The 12,282-nt window shown below is 40.2% G+C and overlaps 1 protein-coding gene across 1 annotated transcript in view; it reads right to left on the reverse strand.

Annotated features, from left to right (window-relative positions):
* The window catches only part of OXCT1 (3-oxoacid CoA transferase 1), a 274,702-nt gene that overhangs the window by 206,863 nt on the left and 55,557 nt on the right, over positions 1 to 12,282 (reverse strand). Inside the window, exons 6-7 of the mRNA XM_006889586.1 lie at positions 7,755 to 7,861; positions 5,138 to 5,198 (exon numbers count right to left, since the gene is read on the reverse strand). Of these exons, the coding sequence (XP_006889648.1) occupies positions 5,138 to 5,198; positions 7,755 to 7,861 (168 nt within the window). The remainder of the gene's footprint in view (positions 1 to 5,137; positions 5,199 to 7,754; positions 7,862 to 12,282) is intronic.

A 12,282-nucleotide genomic window follows, 5' to 3' on the forward strand; every position in this document is an offset into this window, starting at 1 on the left:
AACAACATGAATATATTTATATTTATATAAATATTTATATTTACATTTACAGTTATATGTATACACACTTCTGATGTCCTTAAAACAGGTGATAAAGATGGAAACTGCTGAAAAAAATGTCACAGAGATGTGGGAAGATGCTACATGAACCCTCAGAGACTCTCTAACCGAGATTCTGCTCCTGAAAGGTCCTCCAATAAATGTGCCTTCAGCACTGAAGGAAGCCCCAAACACAACCTGCATTATGACAATGACAAAATCTTGTTTGCTGGAAGTGTGTAGGACTTGAAACACCTACTGCCAAAGATCAAGGACTAGAGATTTCCATATGGATTACACCCCAACATCAAGGAGACAAAGGACCTGATGAAGAAAGAACTAAAGCTGTCAACGATTTCATCTTGTGTGGATCAACAATCCACACCCTTGGACCAGCAGTCAGAAAATCAGAAAACCTATTGCACTGAGCAAGTAAGCTGTCAGGGACTTCTCCAAAGTACTGAGGAGCAATGATGTCAGTTTGAAGAGTACGGTGCCCCTGATTCAGGCCACGGTCTCCTAAATCACCTGCTACACATCAGAGAACTGGACAATGAATATGGATGACAGAAGAACTGATGCCTTTGAGTTGTGGTGCTGGGGAAGAGTACTGAATATCCCATGGACTACCAAAAGAACAAACAGAAGTGTCTTGAAGAAAGTGCATCTATAAACAATCCTTGGAGATCAAGATGGCAAAGCTTTGTCTTTCTTACTTTGTACATGGAGCTAGGCAAGGTTACTCCTTGGAAATGGACATCCTGTAACCCTCGATCAGGTTTCTGAGAAGAAGATGGTCCACCTTTCTCCCACTGAGGGGCTGATAGGTCTCAACCACTAGAGATACACGCCCCTCGGTGTGTGGTTCAACACACTATAGACTACCCACCAGACTCCAGAGCACATTCACTAGACTCGGAATAATAGAGAAAACCAAAAACCAAAACTGATTTCTCATTAAGAAAACATCAAATCTATACAATAAAAAGCTCTCCTGAAGAGCGAGAAACTAGTTTCCTCCTTGGAGGCAAGGATTTTAAAATTCCATCTCACATACTTTGGGCATGTCTTTGGGAGAGACCAGTCCTTAGAGAAGGACATCATGTTTAAAAGGGTAGAAGGTCAGCAAGGAGAGGAAGATTCCTGATGAGATTGACTGACATAGTGACTGCAGCACCAGGGTCAGGTCTGTCAGAGACAGTGAGGTTGACTCAGGATAGGGTAAAGTTCAGAGCTATTGTTCATAGGGTTGCTATGGGTCATAATTGGCTGGAGGGCACATAACAACAACAAACAACATAGACACACACTAGGGGGAACCCTGGTGGTACAGTGGGTGAAGGCTTGGACTACTAACCAAAAAAGATCAGAGCTTTGGACCCATCAGCATCTCTGCAGGACAAAGAGGAGGCTGTCTACTCCTGTAGAGACCTGCAGCCTCAGGAAACATGCAGGGCAGTTCCACTCTGTCCGACGGGACAAGAAGGAGCTGGAATCGAGTTACCAGAAGTGGATGTTGGGCGTGTTAGACATCTATCAACACAGGAGTCGCAGCAGCTGTTGACACGTGGCTGGTGAGAAACTGAAATGTGGCTCGTATGAATAAGGAACTCAATTTTTCACTTATTTCTTTTTGTAGCTAACTTAAATAACCACATGTAGGTTAGTGGCCATGGTGAACACCACCTGGTATATCAAATGAGAGTGGCCGTTTGCTGCATGGCGTTTAAATGTATCGTCACCTGAGACTGAGTCCAATTGCAAAGAATGCTGTGACAGGTTATGGATGTCTGTAGCACGACAAAGGACCTCTGGTGGCTTAGTGTGTTAGGTAACAGGCTGCCAATCCAAAGACTGTGGTTCAAACCTACCAGCCAGCCCACAGGAGGAAATGAACATCCTCCTCTTGTAAAGATTAACAGCCTTGGAAATCTGATAAAGAGTTACCGGGACTCAGTGGCAGTGGGCTCAGTCTCATTTTGGTACCAGGACGGAGGAGGATGGCCTTCATCATGCTTGCAGGTTCTGTTAAAGAATTCTGTCTCCCCTTTCACCAAAAGAGAACCTTTTTCTTCTAACATTTACCCTGATTCCCCAACACAAACAGGTCATTTTCATCTCTTGTAAAAAATGAAATTGACTCAAAGAGCCAAATAACAGGGAGAAAAGAAAAGGTAGGGTGGGAGGGGAAGAACGTCACCCAGGATAATGTCCTTCCATACTCAGAGAAACTCAGAGAAGAAATAATGGGTTCTGGCAGAGTCACAAAATTACCTGAAATCAACTGAGGGTTAAACTATCAATTATTTTAAAGTTACAAGTCTTTCTTCAGCGACGTTATAGATTGTACTAAGGGTAAATCATTAATATGATTTGATAATCTCCCAAAAAATGATGACTGAGTAAATCACATCATCTGTTTTCAAGGCAGAAAGAAGATGCTAATGATATTGCAAAGGAAACCACTATGCCCAGATTGAAAGAACCACATCCCCTAGCACTTTAAATCATACTCTTTACTTTCTGATAAAAGAAGAGAAACTTTGTTATACAAATATCAACAAACAGTACTGGCAAACCTCAGAAATATTACAGGTACCACTCCAACCTCCACGAAAAAGCAAACAAGGCTTTAACAAAACAAGGCTTTCACAAGGCTTCTCGGTGCATGTAAAAGTTATAATGACACCAACACTGAAATAGAAGACCAGGAAACATACTGCATTGGGCAAGTCTGCTGCCTGGGACCTCTCTTAAATACTGAGAAGCAGTGATGCTAGTTTGAAGACTATGGGGTGCCTGATTCAGAAAATGGTCTTTTCAATTATTTGCTATGCCTCTGAAAGCTCGACAATGAATAAGGATGACAAAGAATTTATGCCTTTGAGCTCTAATGTTGGAGAAGAATATTAAACAGCCCATGGACTGACAAAAGAGCAAATGACTATATTGGAACGGACCCACACCTGACCCTTCCAGAAGGTTTCTAGAGTCAGTTAGTTAATTGCATGGAGGAGATTGCCCAACTTCTCCCACAGGGCAGCTGGTGGCCTGGAACCACTTGCCTTTAGGATTGCAGGGCAGCTTCTTGCCTCTAGGGCACCAGAGCTCCCTATGTTCCAACACAGTGTTTACTATCTTATCTATCCATTCTTTTCCTGCTCTCCCTGCCAGTACCTAATCTATTACATTCTATTTTTGTAACAGTGGTCTTATGCAGTCTTTGTCTGTGACTTTTGTGACTAAGTTGTTTCATACTCCGTATGATGTCATAGTTGGAGCTCTGGTAGCCTAGTGGTAGGAAGCTATGCTACAGTCCCAAAAGCACATGGTTTGACTCCACCAGCTGCTCTGTCAGAAAGGATGGGGTGACAAGGAAAGGATAGGTAATAGAGATTGGCTGATGATTGGGTAGCATGAGAGAAAGGGTGGACACGAAAAATTGTGTAAGATGTGAATAATGGCATTATTCAACTGCAATGAATGTTATAAAATAAAATGTATATGAGTGACTCAAAACTAATACAACAAAAGTGAAGTTTTTTTAAACCCAAAAGTGAATTTTTTTAAAACTCCACTAGAGGGTCAGCTATGAGTTAATTCCAATGTGACAGTACATACAACAAAAAACAGTAATACACCTTTTCACTTAAAACCTCACAATAGCTACCACAGCAAGATAATAGGCTTCTCCTAACCCAAATTAGTATTTTCCTGGTATTCTGTATATGAAAATGCAACTTATCCAATCAGAGTTATCTTACTTAAGCATCAAAAGTTGGTTCTATGGCCTGACTCTCAAGGAGAACACTCTACTGAGGCCCTATGAGATGAGAAAAGTGATGGTACAACAAAAACTCCACTGTTACAAGTTTAAAAGACTCTTTCTGTAACCAAAATGGAAATGTACTTAACAAGAAAAGCTGTCATTGCTTGTCCCGTCATGCAACAAATGGCTGTTGTACTTCTTTCATTAAAATACCATCACTCTCTCACCCCAATCAGAATAGCAAAATTTAACAGCAAGCAACAAATGCTGGCGAGGTTGTGGAGAAACTGGAACCCTTATTCATTGTTGGTGGGAATGTAAAATGATGCAACCCCTGTGGAAGGCAGTATGGCGCTTTCTCAAAAAGTTGCAAATGGAGATACTGTTTGACCCAGCAATTCCACTACTGGGAATATATCCCAAAGAGACCATAACGGACATCCAAGCAGATATATGCACACTCATGTTTATCGCAGCTCTGTTCACAACAGCAAGGAGTTGGAAACAACCCAGGTGCCCAACAACAAACGAATGGGTAGAGAAGCTGTGGTATATTCACACAATGGAATAGTATGCTGCATTGAAAAACAAGGAACTCATTCAATATTATTCAAAATGGGTAAGCCTGAAGGACATTATGCTGAGTGAAATATCTCAGTTGCAAAAGGACAAATATTGCATGGTGCCACTGCTGTAAAATGGGACTGATATCAGGGTGGGGGTAAGACTGAGAAAAACCGGATAAATTGTGTATACTGCACTGAAACAGATGAGGGACTGAAAAATTTTAAAGCGATGTATGATAGGGTATTATGGTTATCACAAGAGTCCACAATTAAGGTTGCACAGTGGAATGTACTTGGGGCGGTGGGAGGGGTGCAGGGGATTGTGTACCAGGGAGGGAGTCTTTCTTTTACTTTTCAAAGAGAGGAGCGAACTGGGGGGCGGGGGGAGAGGGCTGGGCGGGGAGAGAACTGCAGCAATGAATGAATGGAAATCCAAATTCTCTGTAAATGTTCATTAAAATTATTAAAAAAATAAAATTTAAAAAAAGAAAAAAAGGGGGGGGAAATACCATCACTCGCTACCTCAATGCTGCCAATGCAGAAGCTGCCCCTCTAGCAGGCTTTCAGAGGCTGTGACACGCACAGGGAACACTGCCCGACCTTCTCCCTCAGAGACACTGATGTAACTGAAGCCCCAGAGAGGCTCTACCTTTGGGTTGGCAGCCCAGTTCCTTCAGATGACACTGCTAGTGCTCCAGTATGTAATATCAAGCTAAAAAAATTAGTACATGGAAACTGTTAAAATACCTTTTTATTCTCTTACCTCTACTATCGTAGTTTCAGCAGCTTTACACATGGGCAAATTGAAGTTCCTTGCACTTTTCCTAAATGATAAGGGAGAGAAACAAGGAGTGAGAAAAGAAAATAAAAAATAAGAGGCATCTCTTCTAGCTTTACATTTCCACAGCTGATTCACAAGAACTAAGAATACGTCCATCGTTTTTTTAAAGACTCTATCAGGCAATGCATATTTTCTACTAATAAAGATTTACAGTTATTTTGCAACTGAGAAAAACACATTTGTCACTTCTTTCAATTTATATTTTTTAAGAGACAAAAGGAATGTCAATATTTTCCAAGTCTGATATAGAGTTTATATACACAAAATGGACTATTAACAAATCTACTCTCTTTAAAGCTAAATTCTCTAAATCTTTTCACTCGGCTGTCGCTTTGTTTCTACATTTATATATTTCACAGACAACTTACTCTCACGTTGAAACATTAAGCAAAGAAATAAGCAAAGTCTTTTAATGACAAGGCTTAGTAATTATATTCTCTGTTAAAAGAAAGCATACTGCTGACATGAAATAATGGAACAGTCCTTGGTAATTTGTGAGTCACCGATGGGGATCATTCCGGAGAATCATTTTGTGGTGAGATTTTTTTCAAAGTACAGCACCCACATCAGACCCTTAGGTGTAAAAATTTCAAGATGTTGCCTTTGCTAATAGTTTCTTATTCCTCAGTTCCTAAGTGTAACGCACTTCCTCTAATGATAAATGTTAAGATGCAATTTTGCTTCTCAAGTATAAAGTGACAGGAAAATTTCTTTGGTAGAGGAAGACAAGTCACAGCTCTGTTTTAGTTTCTCTCCTATGCTTCTTTCACTCAAATTCAAGGATCAGTATTAGAAAGGGTATGTCTCTTGGGAAGGCATTCTTAAGTACAGCTTGCTGTGTTGAATTCTGTCAATAGTTCAGGTATCAAAAGTCCCAAAGACAGAGTAGTCAGAGAGGAAGGAGTATTTGTCTGAGCTTCTCCAAATTCAAAAATGCCCTAAAAGGATCTTTGTAACAGTAATCCCACTAAATGTGAAGACAGTCCTAGAAGTTGGTTCCTTAAAAATCTGTGTCACTTAATTCATGATGACAAGAGCTCACACTTCACATCTAAGATTCCTAAAGTCATACTTCAGGAGAAATGATCTCATGGCCGGGGCCCATTAAGCCATGTGGAGCCTCTGTGTTGCCTTCAACAACAAGAGCAAGGCCATGGGGTACGGGGCCAGTCACGGAAGTATTTCAATACTTAACTTCATCTCTACTTGCAACCATACAAATCTCATTAACAAGCCAAACAAAACACACAGGAAGCAAAATGTCTTCTTAATTGCCAAAACTACAAAAATTAGCTGTCTTCAAGAAATCAATTAAGAGTAAAAAAACCATCAAAGTGCTTTAGAAATGAACAAGAACTACATGCGAGTGGGGACTGAAAATTTAATGATGACATCAAAGTTGTACATAAATTTTTTTTTAAGTTTCTAATTAAAAGTAACAAATGGCAATTTTATAAGAAAGGAAATAATGCACAGCTGAAAAGGTGCAACTTTTTAAGTTTTTAAGACTTTTACTACACATTTTAGAACGTTTAAAGGTTAATTTAAAGGCACACACACATCTTGTATAATCTATTAAATCAAAATATTAAATATCAAGTATTTAGTACTGTAAAGGTTTTACAGTCCAGTAAAGCTATTATCAAGCTATTATTTTATAGTCCAGTAAGGTATTATCAAGAGAATTGACAATTGCGCCCTACAAACATTAAACAACTTTTCAAATAGAACTTCTATAAGCATTTCCCAGGAAACCTCAGCAAAGCTGTAAGGTAAATTGACCTAAATTATACTACTAGCTATTTCTTTCTAGAATATCCAAGAAATATTACATGTGAATAACAGCAATAAAATTACATGTGCTGGTTATATTTTCTGAGCATGCCTCAACATTAAGCAGTCTTGGTAACCAAAACACATAGTGACAAAATTATTTGTATATTACCACACCCAAGGGCGAGAGTCAAATATCTCATAAGCTGTGGAAAATGGGTATGAGCCAATCAGAGCCCGGGAGATAAGAGAACAGCACTTGACATCTGTATGATCTTAATCCATTTTTAAAAAACAAATTCACCAAGATAGCCTGTTCTCTGCTCATAACTGAAGAAAGAGAAAATTGTTAAATTCTCAAGACTCAATGTCACGATTTGGGCTGACTCTTAGCTGACTCATCAGTGAGTTTTTGGAGACTGTAAGTCACAGAGAGGGAAACTGTCCATCTTTCTCCTGAGAAGACAGAGATGGATTCGACCTGCCAGAGACACACCACCTTTGAGTTAGAAGCACAATTTCCTATGAACTAAGCTACCTTTTTTTTTTTTACTTAATTCATTTTATTTGTTATATAAAAACCACTTTGTGGTACCCACAGTTGGAGCCTAGGTGTGAGACTCTGGGAGCAGAGACTCTGCTCAAGATGGTCAGTGAATTCCTGGTAGGGAGACTTGGTGAACAGTCTCTTTCCAGAGGTCCAGGGTCATGTAGCTATGGGTCTTGGAGATGGCATCAGAGGCGGCCTTAACAACCATTACATTACCTGAAAATCACGTTTCCTGCTCGATCTGCCTTCCAGGCTTTCACCAAAGCAAAATCTCCTGTAATTGCTTCCTCCAGAATAAAGTGCTGACCATTAAACTCCCTCACCTGCAAGGAGATGAAAAGAACAGTGTCAGGTATGTGTTGGATGATGGCATGCCAGGTAGAGTCAGGCAACAGAGGGTGAACAAAGCCTGAGCAGAGAGACTTTCTCAGAAGAAGAACCTAAACCGAGATCTCAAGGATGAGTCATGTTACCCAAAGAGGACTTAGTCAAAGTAGGTTAGGAGGAATCTGAGCAAACAGCACATATCTAACAATAAGGGAGAATTCAAAGTATCCAAGGAACTGAAAGGTCTTTAAACCTAATCAAAGATCTTGGATGTGTGTATGATGATAGTAATTTTATTATTTATGTTACATGTTTATATCCTGAACACAAAAAGCACTCCTTTCCCTCTGTCCCATAAAAACCATAATCTGCATCACATGTTCAATGCAGCTTTTGGATTCACAATAGTTATAAAACTGTATTAATTTTCTCTAATTAAAACATAGTATCTGTTGACATTTTAATTGGAATTCCAAGTTTGTTTGTTTGTTTGTTTTTTACTATTGTGAACAGAATGACATGCCAGACTTCTGACTACCCCATATATTGCTAAAAACTAAGTACGTCTTGGAGATGTTACAACCAGGATGCGCCTTAAAAGCAAGAAGCAATGCATGACATTTCGTCACACATACTTTGGACATGTTGTTAGGAGGAGCCAGACCGTGATAACGGACATTGTGTTTGGAAAGGTGAAGGGTCAACAAAGGGGAAGACCGTCAGTAAGAGGGATTGAGACAGTGATTGTAACAGCGAACTGCAGTAGAGATGGTAAGGATAACACAGGATAGGACAACGTTCAAATCCATTGTTCATAGGGTCACGATGAATAGTAGCTGACTCCACAGTACCTAACAACAATGTTGTTGTTGTTGTTGTTGTTGTTATTGATTGCCTTCAAATCAAGCATGAATCATAGCAACCATATGAAGATTAAATATATAAAAAAAACCAAAACTAATCTTTGACAAGTCAGTTCTGACTCACAGGCACTAGCTTAGTATTTCAGAGTAGAACTGTACATCCATGAAGCTTTCAATGGCAATGACTGTTCACAAGTAGATTGTCAGGCTTTTTTCTGAAGCACCTCTGGGGAGATTCAAGCCAACAACCTTTCATTTTGTAGCCAAGTGATTAACTGTTTGTACCACCCAAGGACTTCAGGAATACAAATACAGGTTTCCATTTAGTCAGGACTTTTTAAACCATCAACTTTTTCAACAGTTTTGTAGTTCTCTGTAAAAGCTGTGAATATTATTTTTAGGTTTATTTAGAGGTACTTTATGCCTTCTCTTGCTGTTCTGAATGTTATATTTTCTCTTCTGATATTACTGGTCTAATGGAATGCTATTGATTTTTAAATGCTTAATGCCTTTTAATTCTATCAATTTTGGTGAGGGGAAACATAAGGTAAAGTTATGTCTTAGTGTTATATGCAATCTTCCTCTCTGGAAATCTATTTTTGGGAATTAAAACAAAGAAGAGAGAAAATAACATCAATTGTGGGTTGCCACTACACAGGATGAGAGCTAGTTAGCAGGAGAAAGAACTCCATTCATGTCCCCACTGTGCCCCCCAGTGGACAGACTGTGCATTTACCTTTTGAAAACTGGTTTAAAGCAGCAATCCTTTCCTAAAACTTTTGGGGAAGGGTGCATGTGAGGGATGTGTCCTACCTCCATACCTTTTCAATCTATATGCAGAACAGATTATCTGGGAGGCTTGGCTCTAGGAGGAAAAATGTGGTATCAGGATTGGAGGAAGACTCATCAACAATCTGCATTATACAGATGACAGAACCCTGCTTGCTGAAACTGAGGAGGACCTGAAGTGCTTGCTGCAGAAGGTCAAGAACTGCAGCCTTTGATATGGACTGAGGCTCAACATCAAGAAAACAAAGATTCTCACCACTGGGCCAATTCACAGCATCATGAAAGATGGTGATGAGACTGAGATTGTTAACAGCTTTAGTTTGCTTGGCTCCACAATCATCACACTTGGTACCAGCAGCCAGGAAATTAAAAGACGAATTGCATTGGTAAAGTCTGCTGTCAGAAACCTCTTCAAAGTATTGAAGAGCAACGATGACATTCTGGAGACCAAGGTGAACATGATCCAGGCCATAGTCTTTGCAATTACTTGTTACGCATCAGAGAACTGGACAATGACTAGGGATGAGAAAAGGAAAATTGATGCCTTTGAGTTGTGGTGCTGGAGAAGAACACTGAATATGCCATGGACTGCTAAGAGAACAAACAGGTTTGTCCTGGAGAGGGTGAAGTAAGGCTGCTCTTTAGAGTCAAGGATTCTGAAGCTTCATCTGACATACTCTGGACATGTTGCAAGGAGGGACCAGTCCCTGGAGAGGGACGTCATGCTTGAGAGCGTGGAGGGACGGCGCAGGAGAAGAAGACCCTAGATGAGATGGATTGATTCAGTGACTGGGATAATGGGGGTAGGTGTGTCAGAGACAGTAAGACTGGAGCAGGATAGAGCAGGGTTTAGGGCTGTTGTACATATGGTCACTATGAATTGCAGGCAAATCAATGGTACATAACAACAAAGCATGATGATGATGATGATGATGATGATGATGATGGTGATACAGATGCAGATTTTCCCCATACTTTCCTTCTCTGACATTATGTTTCATATAGTCATTCCCACACATTGTGGTTTATAAAAGTAATCAACATTGGACTATGCCCACGATGACCCTGCCTCTTCAGGTCCCTGCTGGATCTTTCCCATTTCCTTTACCCCCTCCTTCCATTATTGTAAAAAATAGAAGGATAACTAATAAAACGTGTATGGGGGTCCAAGGAGAGAAGGAGTAAAAGCAGAGGCGTGAGGATAGGAAGGAGGAAATCATAAGGTCTTAACGCTTTTTTGAAGGCCATTATACTACTTTTCTGCTTGAAAAGATTAGCCAACTTTGAGACTCTTTGGTTAAGGAGGATCTTATTAATACAAACTTTTACAAAATATAACCTCCATATAAGCATTTCTCTCTCAACGGGCATTGAGTAAAGCCAACAAAAACACTTCAAAACCATTACTGCAAGACTAATAATGATAACTGAGTATTTCATATACAGATCCAGAAAGCTGAGCTAAATAATGCTAGCCAAGGACAAAGTCAAGAAATTCATGGTGCTTTTTTGGATTTGTTTTCTGTTGTAAGTAAATGATGTTCTGATGGGTCTAATCCCGCTCAGGCTGATTCTACTGTGGGGAGGCTGGCCTGCCCCAGTCACAATCTGAGTGCCTTCCAACCTGAGGTGCTCATCTTCAAGCACCATCTCCAACAACAAAGCCCTGTTATTTCAGAAGTGGACGGCCAGTCTTGTTTCTTAGTCTGGAAGCTCGGCTGGAATCTATCCACAAGGGGTGACTTTGCTATAAATACCAGTGGCATAGCTTCCAGCATCACAGCATGCACAAATCATTACGGTATGACAAACTGACAGATGAGATGGATACCAGGTTTCCAATCTGATAGTAGGCTTCAAACTGGTTCAAAGCAGTCTAGTCACAGCCAATGCAATGGAACTGAAAAAGACTCAAATTTATAAAATGTGGGCACATTGGAATAACAGCCAGAATCGGGGAAATTAGGAGTGACGCCTTAAAATAGAAGACTGGAAGAGTCATAGTGAACAGCATACATCCAAAGTCATGCATCGGCCATCATCTCTGAGCCTGGCACAGGTGCTTCACATGCGGCAGGTAAGATTTTGTTGCTGTGAACTGTGCACACAACACACAAAGGAAAGCCAAGTTTCTAGCAGGGTCTCAGTCTGTCATTTTTTTTCTACTTTTGTTCATGGTTCCTACACACGTACATTTTACAAGTTCAAGTCTATTCCAGGTATCTCTTTATTGACCACAAATGAACAGGAAACAAGTGATTCAAATTGCAGGTCTACCTATATCTACTGTATTATTTTTGTTGTTGTTAGATGCCTTCAAGTATGACCTATAGTGATCCTACAAACAATAGTTCTGAACACTGTCCTATCCTGTGACAACCTCACAATCTTTGACATTACTGCCATCACTGTGTCAAGCCATTGGTTAAGGGTCTTCTCCTTTGCCATCCTCCCACCCTTCCAAGCACAATATCCTTCACCTAGGAATGGTGTCTCCTAGCAACATGCCCAAAGTATGAGACAAAGCTTCACCATGCTTTACTCCACGGAGCACTCTGGCTGTACTTTCTCTAGGACAAATCTGTTTGCTCTTCTGGCAGTCAATGGGATAGTCATTACTGTTCTCTAACACCACAGTTCAAAGGCATCAATTTTTCTTCTGTCATCATCATTCCCTGTTGTGTTGTTGTCGTTGTTATGCGCCATCGAGTCATTTGCGACTCATAGCAACCCTATGTACAACAGCCCTAAACGGTGCTCTATCC

Source organism: Elephantulus edwardii, unplaced genomic scaffold (genome assembly GCF_000299155.1).
Source record: "Elephantulus edwardii isolate Elephantulus edwardi_28Jun2011 unplaced genomic scaffold, EleEdw1.0 scaffold00079, whole genome shotgun sequence".
NCBI classification, from domain to species: Eukaryota; Metazoa; Chordata; class Mammalia; order Macroscelidea; family Macroscelididae; genus Elephantulus; species Elephantulus edwardii.